Consider the following 17,993-nt stretch of genomic DNA (forward strand, 5'->3'; position numbering starts at 1 on the left):
GTATGCCAACTAACCGAAGCTTTATAATTAGTTTATCGTGTGGAACTGTGTCGAATGCTTTACTGTAGTCCAAGAATATTACATCAATTTGGTCGTTAGCATCAAGACAAGCTGCAAAGGTATGAACGATAGTAACCAATTGTGTTGTTGTAGAAAATCCTTTTCAAAATCCATGTTGATGATTTGTTGAAACTGAGCGTTCTTTGAAGAAATCATTTAATTTATGAGCTATTATGTGTTCGATAAGCTTACAGCATGATGATGTTAAGGAGATCGGTCGATAATTTCGTAGTACTAGGCGGTCACCTTTCTTGAATATAGGAACTATTCGTGCCGACTTCCAGTCATCTGGCAATTCCGCTGACAACAGAGAGACTCGAAGAATGACGAGTAAGTATTTTGCAATGGACTCTGCAAAGCGACGCAGAAATATGTTGGAGATATTGTCGGGACCGCAAGAAGTCTTAGTCTTTGAGTTCAGCAACATAGCAATGACACCAGAATAAGAAATAAAGTTTACATTTGCATCACTCGCATCCTACGGCAACTACTATTGAAGGAAGCTTAGACTTCCTTTGAACAAATAAAATGACATTTGCATACAGCCCCTATTTCAATTCAAAGGAAATATTGTGAAGGTTAAATATTCCCCCTTTTCATGTGTCATACATACCATTAGAATTCGATTCAAAATTATTCGACCAAAATCACTGTTTGCTTTGAATTCGCACAAGCCTAATCAACGTGCAAACTTGGACCTCAAACAGCAAGTCATTCGCACCTTAAACGGGGCAAGTGTTTTACGAAACGAAACAATTATTCACAGTAATGACATTCTCGAGAAGGTCCCTTAAAAAAAAAACATGTCCCAAACATGTCCCTTCTGGTATGGTCCGTTGAACGCGGCCGATCTGGTAGACCGTATGTGGAGTGCAGAACCACGGATTCGCCGGAGGCCTGTCAAATGTTGTTGTCGAGCACTTTGCGGATTTGTTTGATCCTATTGTCAGGCCTGTTGCACTGCTGAGGCGCAAGACCTCGCGTAACGTTGAAAACACTCCAGCCAATCACGTACGCCGCGGTTAGACTCCAGCCCAGGCGGCGGTAGACGGCGACCATCTGCGTGGAGCGGGCGCACCAGTTCTGATAATTGGATTGCTTAAGCGACCCAACGCCGAAGATCAAAAATATCGAAAGCTGGGCGGGTTCGCATTAAACCAGCTAAAATATTTAAGGGCTTTTATCGTGTCTGTATATCATACCCTTACATCCTTATATTAAGGCACTTTCACGAATCAAAACCCTCATGACATGCGGGTTTACCAATCGTTATAACACCCTCATCACTGAACTACTAAGAATAAAAACAACCAGTCGGAGGACATTCCATTTAAGATGTCATAAGCATAGGTGAGGGCGCGAATCTATACATACACACAACGTAGCATTTTGTAAAACGCCCCTTTGATGAAGCACTCGTGCTACACGGCCTCAAGCCGACAATCTAGTACATATAACCCTGGTATCTTGAGCCATCGTTCAGTACCCGCGAGGAGGAGGAGAATACAACTTCATTAAAAGAGATTTCCTGGGTTTCGAGCTAGCAGCTTGTCTGCGGTGACCTCTTGTGCCCATGCATTGACTGCTTTCTGCAGTTTTTCGTCGGGGGACCGTATTAAGGTCTCCCATGTCGTTTCCGAGGGAGCTGGCAGAAGCTCTCTGGGCCTCGCATTCCCCGAGAATGTTACTTTGGTTTGCTATGGCATTTTTGTCGCAATTTTTGCATGTTGAGTCAACCTCTCCACCTGTCAACATCGCTGAGGATATACCTACTGTGTATAAATCAACAATAGACTTTGACAGAATGGGCGTCAATTAATGATGTGCTTCTGTGCTTCGGCAGACCCCACGTGCAATAGGAATCGATGTCATGCGAGGCGTGCGAACTAAAGGTGACTTTGGCGTAATTTTATTATAGGTTTTAATATTAAGAAATTATGCTAAATATATTCACAAATGTTGTGCGCCAAAACATATGTCTAACCGACGCTTGCGGTTCATATAACCAGTTATTTAGAGTTGTGTAACGACGCAAACGGCCACATGGGTGTTACCAACACAAAAAGGGTTAAGCTGATATCTAGCGCTTGTAATAATAATATACAATAATGAAGTTTTGATGTACCGAATCCAGGACATGATAATGAAGGACGCATATGTAGCACCAACGCTTGCGAGGATGGTAGTCATGGATATATTGCTATGTGGACAAACTTCAGTAGATGGCGCTTAAGTATACAATTGGCATTAAGCCGACGTGATGCATGTGCCATAGAAATACATACTTAATGCTTATAAAATTCGATAGCCAGCACTGCAACCACAATTGACATTTCCAAAACACTGCGTCTCGATAGGGCGTCTTTGCAAAGCAGCTTCGAGACCTGGCGTGACCATTTGGTAGAACACTTGATTGCCTATCGAAGAATTCTTGGGTATGATTCATGCTGAGCATTCGCAGGGTTTGGGGACATCTGTACGTTGTGCCATTTCTCGGCGGCAGCAGCGGTGTGCTTCCACAACAGAATGGAAAATAGGCTAGAATGTTCATATCATTCGAAATAAGCTAGTTATCAAAAACGACTCCGGAATATATACAGCAGAGACCTACTGGAACAATTTTGTGAAATTTCAGTATCGCGCTACAGAGTGAGCGGGTTCCAAAGACAATTGAACACCTCCCAAAGAAATTACAATTAAACACTCTGGGAAGCCATGCGGTTTGTGGTGCCACAATGCAATTCTAACAGAATGTTCAATTAGCCCTCTGCCGGGTAGAACCTGGAATCGTTCTTGATAACCAGCCTTTTTCGTCACACATTAGTTCTTGAGATACAAAGCATCTTATGAGCGAGCTTCATCCGGTGACGTCTGCGCTCCACTGCGCATGCCTGAACACTCTCTCCCACTCTCCTCCTTTACGCAGGTGTTTGGTTGCCTTCTCTCCTCCGCGTGCGCTGCAGCCTGTAAACCGACTCCCTCCTCTCTCTGCCCCCTTTCTTGTAACCGCTTGCGCTCAGTCGGCTTCTGTCATTCTCGCATCACTTCCGTCCCGATGAGTTGTAACGTGAGCGTTGGTGCCAGCTGCAGCAGCACTCAAACCTGTGCCGAAATCGAGATCGTCGTGGAGTACCAGCAGCACGGGGCTCACAATGCGGAGCTCAAACGCCTGCACAGGCAAGGCTATCCTGAACTCCGGCTCAGGGAAGCGCAAGGCAAGTGTCAGCATCGAGCTACCGCTTCCGCTACAGAGAGACAACGCGAGTCTGCGGCGAGGGCCACGAAGCTTTCGAGGCAACTGTAGGGACCAGAATCCGATGGATCGACCACACGATTCAAAGGAGACTACATCGACAACGTACAGACACAACGTAATGGGGAAAGAACCGCTAAAAACAAACCGCACACATTAACGGAAACTCTGAGTGAACGTCAATGAAAACTTGGCGTGCACCCCAAAGAATGCTTCGCATCCCCTCATGATTCTCTCTAGAAGGAGATGGTGTAATTTTTTATGCCTATATCCCATTCAGTTACGGCTCAACGTCACTGTTGCGGACGACAGATGGCGCTAAGTGCAAATTTTCCCAGATTCTGGTCCGGGCCCTGATATATAACCATATGATAAGATTCTCTGCATTGGTCGGGTCAACGCTGCCGATGCCCCACCTTATTTCTTGATGTTCTCGCATTTAAATTACCAAACCCTCTTCTCGCCGTTCCTGGGTAGGCAGACTAGCAATCACTTGTGGCGAATAACCGCATTCCGCCACCCATGATGCAGGGGGAAGCCAGAAGGTGGCACTCCAAATCTATGCCCCCCCCCCCCTACCTACATTTTTTTTCGCCATGCTTTATATAGCACGAATTGACTATTTTACTGCCGGGCCCCCGATTTCTGAATCAAGGTTGTGCCTCCTGCCCCTTCCCCCAGAAAAATAGTTCTGCATACAACCCTGTTGTGGTGCGCACGTTGCTAGAAAAAAGGATGTACGCGACCGAATTTTCAAGTTTTCATGTTATAACTAGCCAGACATATTCGTCCAACTTTCTTACGCTCCTATGCCACTACCCCAAGCAAAGCAGGTGACCCTGAGAACACCCCGACATGGGCGGCTATATAGATGGATAGATAGACAGATAAATACGTAAATAGAAACGGTAATGTGCCTTTCGTTTGGTAATAAATGCTTCATTTTCGGTAAGACAAAGTGGTCAAAATTTTCAAATTTCTGCACCACGGAACCACCAATAATTATATCGTGGTTTTGGGACGTAAAATCCTAACACCCATATTACTATTATTACCTTGTTTCGCAATGTGCCGGGCGTTTCGAAGGACACCACGCTGCGTGTGCCATGCTTTGGGGCGAACATGCAGCCTCCACCACCAAAGTATACTGCGGACTTGACCTTGGGGTCATGCTGGAAGAAGTCTTCGCATTCCTGAAAGACCGGAAAAGAAAACGCGTGGATTATGAGATAGACAGACGTTATTTACCAACGTCTTTACGTCATTGAATGGTTTGACGAAACGCATTAGTTTATTACGCTAAGAAAAGATATGAACCTCTTATTCTATAATAATTAAGCCAGTATCGTCTTCTTCCCGCTAACGTACGTCGGCACTGGAGAAAGAACTGTGCTCTTCCCTCTATATTTTAACATGACAGTGTTTTACTCCGGGGTTCACCAAAGCTTCGCTGACGCCCTTCCGTTACGGATATGACGTTGTAAAATAAATACTAAAAGATTGCAAATAAAAGAAAACGAGAAGAAAACATTTCTGTTATGTAGCGTCGAACCAGCTACCTTTCAATTCGCAGTGCGTGGCATAAAGCACTGTGCCACAAGGCTTTTCTTTTCTTTATTGCATTACAGCGTACGAAATCAAGCATGTTAACGTTAAGACATTCATATACACTACGCACTGTTGACGGTCCTCAAAGCTCAGAAACTTCAGTTTCAATTTTCGTCATCCGTAGCGAGATGGCGCGAGAAGCGCGCGTTGGGCGCACTCTCTCAAAAGGTCGTCGTCCCGCGTTGCCTCCACGTAACGTGGTGAAAGTGTGTGTAAATGCTATTTCTCCTGGTGGCTCACTCACTTGCATGCTTATCTTGTGAATCGAGCGCTTTTTTACATCTTGTGCTTGCACAGAAAGTTTTCTTTGAAGTTACAGTAGTTAAAGAGAGCACGAACGTCACTTCGCTCGCTGCCACGGCCGCGATTACGGAAGGAGCGCGCTGCTCAACAGTTGTCCGCACTCGTCTTGTGTATACCTGTACGTTCGTTTCGTGCGCCTTTCTTCGTTTCTGATTAGCGTGCTTTATGTGTCCACTGTGTCAGCTGGTTGTCCGCGCTGGTTCTGTGTATGCTCATTTAGTGCGTGCTTTCTACTTGAGGTGCGTGCGGCAAGTTTCAAGTTGCTTGCCGTTATTTGTTGCTGTAGCATTCATTCCTTCGCGTTTGTTGCAAAACAATGAACAATAAACGCTCACCTACCTTTGTGAAGCCATATACCGATTTCTAAAAAGAGGGATCAGCCACGTTTTTTTTTCTGCTTCTCTTTTTCATACTTGCGCAGTGCGTCGCCCGTTCGGTGTGAACCAACTAGACGGAAAGGAGGTCTCTTACTTAAGAAACAAACTTTACGTTGCAAGCATATCAGTTGTGAAAATATTTTGGTGATTCGTTCCGAATAACCTCCTTTTTTCTTATCTCCTGGACTTCATAGCTGTGTTCACAGATGTTCAACACAATTAGTGTTTGGGAGGAGGTGGGCGTTCAACAACACTCCTCCCCCTCTTCTCAAGTTTGAACACGTATATGCGTCCTTACACAAACACACGCTAAGGTGTTCATTCAATTGTCGCGGGTTCGATTCCAGGTGCGGCAGTGGTATTTCGATGAAGGCGGCGGAATATGGTCCCGTGCACGTAGCTTTCAAGACAAGTTAAAAAAAAATCTCAGGTAGTCGAACTTTCCGGAGACCACCACTAATGCATGCCTCGTAATTCCACGGCAGTTTCGGCACATTAACCCTAGATGTGATTATCACTGTAGGAAAGACTTCTGGCTGCCAAAAAGTGCACAGTCTTGGGAGCGGATTGTGGAATATCTGTTTGCTCAGCTATAGTCGCTTAAAAGCTTAAATTTTGTCCTTGTGTAGCGGTTAGCGTAGTTACAAACCCTGCGCTAAAAACCGCTACACTACTATGCAAGCTGAGAAAGCCCGTGGCAAGGGCACTCAACGATTGCCAACCATAGAGTTGAGATAGGCGTCACTGCAGCCAGCTCCACAAAGTTGTTTGCCCCTTCAGATGTGGCGCTGGAGAAGCGCCGGTGGGATAGCCCTCGGTGACGTAGTAGTGCCCTCTTTCCCGCAGCTCGGGTATCATGCGCATGTTCCCAAAGCGTTTTCAGTCACTTCAAGTGAATTATTCAGACTACTTCTGCATTCGGTTCATTATGTTATTTTTGAACTTGGCAGCTTATTTTTATTCCGGTTGCCAGCACTGCTAGCGTTGTTTAATGCTTGTATTAAGAACTTGATTTTGAGCGTGAACGCGCTACACAAGATCCTCTGGCACAGACGACAAGCCATGCCCCGTAAGTGCCACGAACTGAATTTCGTAGATTTACTTACCCTTTCGTAAAAACCGGCAGAGTGACGGCTTGAGAGCATCACATTAACGTCACCGTGGCCTAAATCAGCTATGCCTACGCTGTCGAACGTGTCGAAGCGCAGACTGACTGCCACAGTGAACTTCACCCTACTTGGCATCAAGACGCTGGCTATGAGATCAACGGCATCGATCTGGAACGAGCAAAAATAAAACTGAGCAGCACTACTCATATTGGCAAAATGAAGAAACATGCCCAAACCGACCGACCGACCGACCGACCGACCGACCGACCGACCGACCGACCGACCGACCGACCGACCGACCGACCGACCGACCGACCGACCGACCGACCGACCGACCGACCGACCGACCGACCGACCGACCGACCGACCGACCGACCGACCGACCGACCGACCGACCGACCGACCGACCGACCGACCGACCGACCGACCGACCGACCGACCGACCGACCGACCGACCGACCGACCGACCGACCGACCGACCGACCGACCGACCGACCGACCGACCGACCGACCGACCGACCGACCGACCGACCGACCGACCGACCGACCGACCGACCGACCGACCGACCGACCGACCGACCGACCGACCGACCGACCGACCGACCGACCGACCGACCGACCGACCGACCGACCGACCGACCGACCGACCGACCGACCGACCGACCGACCGACCGACCGACCGACCGACCGACCGACCGACCGACCGACCGACCGACCGACCGACCGACCGACCGACCGACCGACCGACCGACCGACCGACCGACCGACCGACCGACCGACCGACCGACCGACCGACCGACCGACCGACCGACCGACCGACCGACCGACCGACCGACCGACCGACCGACCGACCGACCGACCGACCGACCGACCGACCGACCGACCGACCGACCGACCGACCGACCGACCGACCGACCGACCGACCGACCGACCGACCGACCGACCGACCGACCGACCGACCGACCGACCGACCGACCGACCGACCGACCGACCGACCGACCGACCGACCGACCGACCGACCGACCGACCGACCGACCGACCGACCGACCGACCGACCGACCGACCGACCGACCGACCGACCGACCGACCGACCGACCGACCGACCGACCGACCGACCGACCGACCGACCGACCGACCGACCGAATTTCAGTGATCAATCAATCAATCAATCAAACAAATCGATCAGTCAATCAAATCGATTGATCCATCTATACATCCATCCGTCTGTCTGTCTGTCTGTCTGTCTGTCTGTGTGTCTGTCCGTCTGTCCGCCCGTCTGTCCGCCCGTCTGTCCGCCCGTCTGTCCGCCCGTCTGTCCGCCCGTCCGCCCGCCCGTCCGCCCGCCCGTCCGTCCGTCCATGCATCTGTTCGTGCGGCCGTCCCTCCGTCTGTCTGTCTGTCTGTCTGTCTGTCTGTCTGTCTGTCTGTCTGTATGTCTGTCTGTCTGTCTGTCTGTCTGTCTGTCTGTCTGTCTGTCTGTGTGACTTCCATAAAACGGCGTGTTCATGCTGGATGAAGACGACGGTGGTGCGACATTGTTCATTCGACGGCATGACATGGAATACTCTTGCACGATACGTAATGCGTTAGGTCTGGTGCGAGACGTCAATGCGCACATCTCGAACAATTGAAACAAAATACACTGAGCTGTTGTATTTACTCATTCATTGGCTAACTTTCGCCGTGCTACTGTCCACGCATGTAATGCCGTGGCTGATCACGGTTGCCATGATAAAACATCACGTATATAGGTGCAATTCCGGGTAAAAAGATTGCTTGTATCACTGAAATTCTTTGAGGGAACGTATCTTAGGTTGGACAGCGCTTACAACTAACTGCGAGATATAAACAGAACAGGCCAAGGGCTCAGCCTGAATCCCAAAATATTCCGGATATTTACAGAAGCACAACTTCAAAAGGCAGAGCGACAACGCAGCATCGGAATCGCACGTTAATATTTTTTTATAGTGGTGACTGTTATACAGTATAGCAAAGTGTGCATTGTTTAGGATGACTGCCGGTTGGCCATGTTGGTGTAAGCTTATGATGAAACAATCACCAATATGTACGAAGACCTTCAAAGAAAACAGGGTCACTTTGGGGGGATAGGGGATGTGACACGTGTTTTTCCGGTTGTATGCCATCGGTTATGGTAGTGGTCTTTTCTTCGTTATAATAGGAGTGGTTTGTGGTGACGTGTGTGCGCGTTGTGCACATGTGAGATTCTTTCCTTAATCAAAATTTTCACTTGCTAGTGAGAACTTGATCCTGTGTTTTTTTTCAAGTCTGCATACATATTGGCACTTGTTTAATCATGAGTTCATCGCACTGGGACTATGCATATAGTGAACACAACCATGAATCCTGTCTGATCAAGAGCAGGCACTGTAAAAAGTAAGGAAGGTAACATCGACAATGATAAGAACACTTTAAAAACGAACCAGAATTTTCATACTCCCCACGGGAGCCTTCATAACAATGAAGTAAAAGAAGTTACGCCAAGCTATACCTTGACATAGGCGCCGCATGTATTACACGTACACATCAGGAATGTTGCCGTCGTTGTGGTTGAGGGTTCACTGTCATTTGTATAATTGATTCTGGCAAAGACGCAAACAATCTTATTGGGACATCAGTTATATGGACAGTCTCGACGCGTTATTGCATCGCCATCACGTCCCGTTCAAAGTTTCGAATGAGAAGATTCCCCGGCGCACCATACTTTCTACCCGCGGGCAATAGGGCGCCTGTGGGTGCAATGAACACGACTGAAGCAGACATTAAACAAGCCAGCCCATCTACGTCACTCGGAGGACTCATATGATAAGGTGCCCTCCTGTTAAACCTGACATCGAATGCTCATGGAGAGAGGAAACACCCCGCCTGTCTTTAAGAAACATTGAAAGACGCGCGCGCGCGCGCGCGCGTGTGTGGGGGGGGGGGGGGAGGCTGCTCGATCAGCAACTGCAAATTTCGACTCTGGTGGTGAGGTAACCCTTGCTGGCGCACGCACTATCTCGCCATCTCGGCATGCATGAACGAGCGGCTCATATGTAAATGTAGGTGCTGCTCTCTCAACGTGAAGATACTTGTGAAAAGTGTCCCTGGAGCGGCGGTTGTTTTTTTCTTACATCAGCGTTTTATTGAGTTGCGCGATATCGGATCCAAAAGAGCTAGCTGCCAGCTTTACATCCTCTAGCATTAAAATTTGTTGCTATGGCACTCGTTTCTTCATCCTTGCGTTGAAGCTAAGTTTTTTCCCCGCTTGAAAAGGTGCTGGCATTGCCAAACGGCGCAACCTCAACAGCAACGACGGAAATTTTCCTCACGTGTATGCGCAATGCTTGTGGCACCTGTTGAAACCTTACATAGGTATAACTTTCCGACCATGGACGCACCATTCTGACTTCACTCTCAAGCGGCTTGCAGGACTTGTCCCATCCTGATGACGGCAACACATTCTTTGTGGATTCGTCGGTCACCGTAAGCAAGAAAACCAAGCTGATATATTCGATGCTGCGGAATAGAAAACACTTTGTTAGAAAGAAGAAGCGCTTTGTATGCCATGGCATCAGCATATTGTAGTATTGCATGCGGTAAAACCAAAGCTAATACGCATGTATGACAGGCAACTGAAATTTTAAGGCCTCTTCATTCCATGCCCACATGGTGAAGCGAAACCACAAGAGATAAATGTGTATGATTATAGATAATAGATGACGTGAGTGCGCAAGAAAACCGGCATGGAACGCACACTCCATATCGCTTCATTTTACTAGCTTGCACGATCGAATAGTTATTTTTGCATTAGAAAACTGTTTAGTGACACGCGCAAGGAGTGACACCATACTTGCTTAAACCACCCTGTATAGCACCACTGTGAGCTGTCCAAAAAGCCCGCTGAAAATAAAAACGCGTTTGTAAGGGGCGAAGAGCAAGAAGCATGAATCAACGAGTTGCGGCGGCGTCTACGAACGCCTTTCGCTTTTGCTCGCTTTGACGAGGATGCACCAACATCCATTCATGCAGACGCCAGTCATATGGGCCTAGTGGCTGTTCTCGTCCAGTGCCAAGATGGTGCGGAGAGGGTGGCTGCTTACACTAGCAGAACCTTGAAATATGCCGAGTCCGTACTCGGCAACGGAGGAGTGTCTGGCTATCGTTTGGGCAGTTTGAAAGTTTCGCCGGTATTTACCCGGCCGTTCTTTACAGTCGTAAGCGACCACCACTCCCTTTGTTGGTTCAGCAAGATATTGTAACGGGAAGTATTTAATAAGTGAACGCCGGGTGGGCTAACACTGCACACAGTATGCAAAGATGCACGACAAGAGGGCCGTTCAGACACGGCCCCACAACAACATCATCGTCTTCATTCCATCTGCGTCGTTTTTGCACCTGTGCCTGAGGTACCTTTCTATACCCGTGACATTACCCCGGGCGGCAAAGCACCGTCCCGGTGCCTGCTGTTATTAGACGGACGGGTCACTGTGATAGGGCTTCAGGCGAGACACATGCACAATGCCACTTCTGGATGTAGCAGTGGGGTTCGTAGTAGGAGAAAATTCATAGGGGACAGGTGTGACTTGGCGCAGAACTCGGTAAGGCCCAACGTATTGCGATAAAAGTTTCTCGCACAGCCCGACACGACGAGATAGCAGCCACAGTAGCACGAGAGAGCCCGGAGAAAAATCGACAATATGATCGACAATATGAATATGACAAAAATCGATAATAACAAGTCGGGAAGGCAACAAATGGACCAACTGTTCGTCAAGGTCACCAATTAGGTCACCAACTGCAAAGCGTTTGTAACGTCTGAGTCTGCCAGCTTTCGCTTGTACGCATTATTGATATCTCGTGAATGGCCTTTGAGATCTACAAAGTCTTCTTCGTTCTCAATCATGGGAATGCTTTCCACCTCGAACGCTGCAGTTATTGTAGACTTTTTGTCAATAGCTTGATGGGTGCAGCACGCTGATGAGATCTCTAACGGCGCGGAAGAGGCCCTCTCTATAGTTAAAGTTCCAGCTTGTATGCTGCCATTTCCCCCTTTATTTGTCCTGTGGTACGCTCATCTAAGTTCTGTGGGACAAGATGGCTGTTGGAGACGTAATTGTTAGATAGCGGTGACATTGTCGGAGAGAGTACTTTCTTCTGGGCCTCCGTTCTCATACGTTGTTATTATGTTAGGTGCGCCTGCCGAGCCTTTAATGTATCTGCAATATTATATTCTGCTGTGATCCTTGCTAGAATAATCTGGTGCACGTAAACGTCAGCTTCCTCCATCTCTGCTTCCAAGTGATCGATGTCAACTGTGTTTTCAATCCACTCATCAATTCATCTGAGAAGCTCGTACTTCTCGGTCAAAATTCGGTAAAATTTATTCAACTGACATATTGATGGGCGTGGTCTATATGCCAAAGGTGTTCGATATTTGCGATGACCTGCGTGACGGCTTTGCGTGCTTGACTGCGCCTTTCGTAGAGGGCCTCCATACTCCGGTCCAATGTCGGAAACGGGAGAGATCCCTGGCTGGCCGTGCAATGAGGCGAAGTCGGAGTCAACACGGCATCCACTGCAGAAGGTTCACACAACGAATATGCGTCACTTGTCAGGCTGTCGTTCATCATGATCTTGTGCATATCGGGCCATTGTCGTGAAGGGCGAGTCACAACTGAGCTAAAGAAGACGTGAGGGCTTCCGTTTCGCGAGCCTCCAGACGATGCCTGAACTAACGGGGCAGCACTGTAAAGATGTACGTCATTGATCTATGGACTGCCTTAATTACTTGTGAATATCGGGCCGTCGTCGTGAAGGGCGAGTCTGGGCGGAGCTGAAGTAAACGTGAGGGCTCCCATCTCGCGAACCTTTAGACAATTCCTGTACTCACGTAAACCCAAGGGTGCTTCTAGTGGCTTTAGTTGCAACCCGAGTCGTGCTCCGATGTCCCAGCAGTGGTTAGGCCTCGCACATCAACTTTTCCCATGGCGGCTTCACAAAAGTATTCAAGGCTACGACTGCGGTCGAAATTTGTGAAGCCCGCTCCGTCTCACCTCCAAAGGTTTTTTCCCGCGGTTTCACGGCACCAAAATGTTGAGGAAAGAAACAAGTCGCCGTGCTCAAGGCGAAACCCACCCCTCCACCTCTTCATTAGTCCGAATGCACTGCTCTCATCCTAACAGCGCTCTTTGTCGTTCACAAAATATTTAACAAAGTGCATAGAAAGACGGCAACGTAAATAGAAATAGGTCTTCCAATAAGCTACTAAGCTGATGTTCATTTCGGAAATAGCTTTTCTTCGAAGTTCGTATAACACACGCAGAGATAACAAACAAAAAAAACAACAAATAAAAAACCAAACAAGCTAATCTAAGCAAATCACCTCTGTGCTAGAACCAAACATTCTTTCCTTGTGAAATAAACTGAAGCTGCACTAACACATTTGTGTGAACCGAGTTTCCAGATATGGAATGCCTCATCTCCCGTTCAGGCAGATAACAAACAAAAAACAACAACAAATAAAAACCAAACTAATCTAAGCGAATCACCTGTGTGCTAGAACCAAACATTCTTTCCTGGTGAGATAAACTGAAGCTGCTCTAACACATTTGTCTGGACTGAGTTTCCAGATATGGAATGCCTCAGTAATCTCTAATTCAGGCTGCGTCTTAGCCTTACTCAAAAAACATCCCCTTATCGAAGAGGGGCGTACAACCACACGACTTGGAGTGCATCGGCAAGTTACCAACAGTGCCCGAGGATAGTAGACTTTCCTGCGCCCTCAGCCTAACATTCTAGGTAAGGCTAAGATGCAGCGTGAACGGGAAATTATTGAGGTATTCCATATTTGGAAACTTAGTCCAGACAAATGTGTTAGGGTAGCTTCAGCTTATCTCACCAGGAAAAAATGTTTGCGTGTAGCGGATAGATTAGATTAGATTAGCGTGCTAGTTTTTTTTTGTTTTTGGTTGGCTATCTGCGCATGAGCTACTAAGTAATACAAGTTTGTTCGTTGTGCCCTACGAATGCCTCTTTATACCTCGACAAAAGTACTGCTAGCTTCTCGAATAGTGCGTTCTCATCCGACATAACCTGACGTTCTGCTTAAGGCTCATTTTTTCAGCTTTTCACGAATTGTGGCACCTGAGATAAATTTAAAGACAAATTCAAGCTTGCACCAACTTCTTACCCGCTAATGCCATTTATCAAGGCATTGTAGATGCCTCGTCGCGCGGTGAAACTAGACGGTCTGAAGGCCACGAAGTTGCTGATCTTAGAGGAAGGCACTCCCTCTGCCGTTAAAGTGGCGGTCAGAATCTGCAAAAGACAAGGTAACGACAATGTTGGCAAGTTGGCAGCTGCAACGAATAATAAAATTAGGGAGCCCGGGGTCTACCGGCGAAGTTGGGCCAAGAGAAGCTTGGCGTGTGCGATTCTGACCTATATATAGTTTATTCCTTCGCCTTCCTTGACTCGTGATTAGTTTGTTAGTTAGTTCGATCCAGCACACTCGTGTTAAAGTGCCGGAAGCTTGTGTGATACCCGGAGCCAACCGGGTTTTGCACGGTTCAAGGTGTGCGCACCTTAATAGAATACTAAGGTGAAACAGTGAATCAGTTTTAACAGATACAGTACTCAGAACTTCGTTGCCTTCGATTCTACCTCCATCATAGATTAATAAATGAAGAATATAAGCTTCCAAGTTCATGCCTGAAATTCGATCAGAAACTTCAGTCCATCAACAGTCAAGAAATCCAAATTATTTGCACATTTTTAGGCCACGTTGGCTCGATTAGATTTTGTGAAAGATAATACTTACGCTAAGAAGCAGTGTACAATATAAAAAAATGAGGACAATTTTCGGCGACAAAGAATTATGTAGGACCTAGTTGACACTGTCTAAATCAACGACATCATTATGAGCTGCATGGTGCGAGGACCTTAAGGTGGCGTCGCCGCGTTGATTGTCGTTAAGCACATTTTCTCGTTGACCAAGCGCCTCTTCGAGGTAAAAGCCTTCCACCAGTGTGAAATTTTAACTAACTGCTTGGAGAAAAGTAGATTTCAGTTGTCACTTTGAGGCTATAGACAAAAGTGTGGCTCGATTTATGACGCTTTGCTAAAGGGGTAAAATGCGACAATCTTTCAGGTAATTCTGGAGTGGCATCATGGAAATCCCTTATTGCGTTACAAATCTAGTCCAGCAAAATTTTTTTGAGTCTACCAAATACAGTTACAGTTTGCCGCGTGCGTCAAGTGCTTTCTTTCTCATTTCGAAGCAGCGAGTGGGAGGAGAACAGCAAGTGCGAAAAGGTGCGTCCGTTCATCAGCGCGCGACATGACCTTGAGCTATTTACGTCCTTCTTTCCCCTTCAAATGCAATCCTTACTTTCAGGGCTATCGTGAGTACGCGCGCGGGCAGGTGGCGGCATCCTACGGAGGCCACGGTAGCTGTGCAGACCACGATGCTCAAATGATTCAATGACCTTGTACTGTGTTTATGACGCAGTCGTTTGGGCTTATGGCTTCATTTGTACAAGGGGATTTGGAACGATTTCCATCGATTGTTTTTAGAATTGTGTACAGGCCATGTGCAGCGCCACGATGCTTAGCTCGCATGCACGCAAGTCCGCCCTCCGGACTTACACGGGTGGATAAAAAGATCATTTCCCGCGGGTTCAAATCCCGGCTGCGGCGGCTGCATTTCCGATGGAGGCGGAAATGTTGTAGGCCCGTGTGCTCAGATTCGGGTGCACGTTGAAGAACCCCAGGTGGTCGAAATTTCCGGAGCCCTCCACTACGGCGTCTCTCATAATCATATGATGGTTTTGGGACGTTAAACCCCACAAATCAATCATCAATCAATCAATTAAAAAGACCATTCCACCGATCCTTGTTAAACTTTGTGCACGAGTTCAACTCGGTTATGCTTAATGAACCTCTTTTGTTACTAGGTTCACTTGTTTTCAGAAATAGCGGTCTTTCGAAAGTAAAAAAAAAGCCTCTATTACCAATCAGGAACGTTTGCTGAACATGCTCAAGAGGTGTTACAGGGTCTCATGGGGGAAAGAAACAACTTAGGAGAGGCACTGACGTCACTCGTTGTGAAACCGTGGTGATGCCGGAAGTCGGTCATATTGACTGGGCTGATTCTCCTCTATTGTTTTCATCCGAATGTAAAGCAGAACGCGCGACTCCCTCTCCGACTCGGAAAGCACGTGGGCTGCGCAGCGCACGTGTCGTGTCGATCCGAAACTAATGGAACGGGGCTCAACACTCTGGGACAGCACGACACCTTCGGCGAAATCATTTCGTCCGAGTATTAACAGCGAGTAACAGCTCGCCGATAACGAAGCAAGTACAAGAGAATGCGCGCTAGATGCACCGACAACGGTGACTGTTTTCAGGTCAATAATTTAGCGACTGTACAGACAACAGGATTGGTCGTGCGTCTTCTACGGTTGCATTTCGCCACGCGGTCGACGCAGCGCCCGGCCCCTGTGCCGTGTTCCGCGTGGCTATTTCTGTAGACATCCACCCTGGTACCCCTGAAACTTGGGTTTATCGTCACCGCCAAGTTCTCCGCTTCGCCTAGACAACACTTTCGTCCAGGTGGGTCCAGTTTTGACAACTTGAGGGACATCCTTCACTCCCGGCTACACCGCCGCCTCGCTAAGGGATCTCAGCCCGGCGATGGCAGCCGCCAACGTGGTTATGGGCTATGATCCTACCTCAAGCCAAGTACTGTCCATGTAGATTTCATCCTCCGTAAACACTATGCCATCAGAAGACGAATACCTCGACGACATGGTGAGACTGGGGCAACGCAAGCAAGCCAAATCAAAGTCTGTGTCTCAACAACAACGAGACGCCACAGCTGGCCGCCATTCCCCAGCCTTGCAAGGAACGCCGGCGCGCCATCCTTCCGATGGTGTGCCTACCTCTGCTCCGTCCTCGCAGCCAGCGAAGCAACGCAAGTGGCGTCCGCGTCAGACTCCTCGCCTCTCTCGCGACGACTACACCGTAGTAGTGAAACGTCGCGTTCCCTGCGAGCTACGCACATTTGTCCCGGCCGATCGCGCGGCCGACGCCATCCGCAGCTACCTCGGCGACCGGACTACCACGCAAATTCAAGTGTGGCCAATCTGGGAACAGAACATCTTGGTCTGTAGCACCACCATTTTGCCTATGGCACAGCGACTCCTCAGAACCTTCCAGCTGCAAGTGGGGGATCAGCAGCTGCCCGTTCGAGGCCACGCCAAGGCACCAGGGGATACATGCAAGGGCGTCATCAACGTAAACCCTGCTGAAAGCCCGGAGAAAATAAAGTCTGAACTGTATTGGCCTCGAGGTACTATCCTTGCGGTTCGCAAACTCGGAGATTCCGCGGCGGCGGTGGTGACTTTCGAGGTCACAAAGTTACCCCGCTTCCTCTTCTACCACTGCGTGGCGACGTATATCCGCGCCTACAAGAAAACGGTCCCTGTTTGCACCAAGTGCGGTACCATCGGCCATCGACCACCTCAGTGTCCTCACCCCGCTCCAACGCATTGTGCCAAATGTGGAACCCCCGCACCTGCAAGGTCTCAATGCCAACGACTGCCACCCCAAGTGCCTCCTCTGCCACGGCGCCCATGAGACTGGGACCAGTGGCTGCACGGCAAAATATAGGAAACGCAAGCAGCCCTCAACATCTCCTCGAGAAACCACCTCATATTCGTCACAGCCAGACAGCGGCACCAACCTGCATCAGTCGGCTCCACCACTCCACGGCGACACTCAGGCATTCCCAGCACTCGAAGCACAGGCGGCGGTACCTCAAGTGAGCAGTTGGGCATGCTGCTTCTAAGCCTCTCTCACCCCCTTCTGTCGATCCTCCTTCTCCCGAACTTGCGGCCCTTCGCCAGCAAGTTGCGGCACTTCAAAAGCAATTTTTTTTTAAACTAAACAACTGGAACTCTTAAATAAGCGACTTCAACCTCAACAACAGTGGATACCAAGGCCATCCGGTATTGCCTCCGCTGTCCAGGCGGCTGCGCCAGCTACGTCCAAGCTTAGTCCTTGCGCTAAGTCCACTTCCATTAAACCGCCGGTTCAAGCAGCCATGTGTACTCCAGCACTCGGAACCGGTGCCACATCTACTCCAGAAGCTCTTGAGGCTCCTGGGGCACCTCAGGTTCTTTTGCCCGCTAACCGATTTCTCCCTAGCGAGGAGCGCGCCCCGCGCATAGAGGAACGCTTTACGCGCGTCGAAGCTTCAATTAATCACTTCCTCACCAGCTT

General features: G+C 48.7%; 1 protein-coding gene across 1 annotated transcript; it reads right to left on the reverse strand.

The window, feature by feature from the left end:
- Nucleotides 1–738: 738 nt before the first annotated feature.
- On the reverse strand, nucleotides 739–14,018 carry LOC142771317 (uncharacterized). The gene is made up of 5 exons (XM_075872797.1): nucleotides 13,900–14,018; nucleotides 10,109–10,226; nucleotides 6,708–6,878; nucleotides 4,369–4,506; nucleotides 739–1,119 (listed from the first exon to the last, which is right to left on the reverse strand). Exons 2-5 carry the CDS (start codon nucleotides 10,109–10,111, stop codon nucleotides 961–963), a joined length of 471 nt encoding a protein of 156 aa, XP_075728912.1. The 5' UTR covers nucleotides 10,112–10,226; nucleotides 13,900–14,018; the 3' UTR covers nucleotides 739–960.
- Nucleotides 14,019–17,993: the final 3,975 nt, after the last annotated feature.

This window comes from Rhipicephalus microplus, chromosome 9 (genome assembly GCF_043290135.1).
Source record: "Rhipicephalus microplus isolate Deutch F79 chromosome 9, USDA_Rmic, whole genome shotgun sequence".
Lineage (NCBI taxonomy): Eukaryota > Metazoa > Arthropoda > Arachnida > Ixodida > Ixodidae > Rhipicephalus > Rhipicephalus microplus.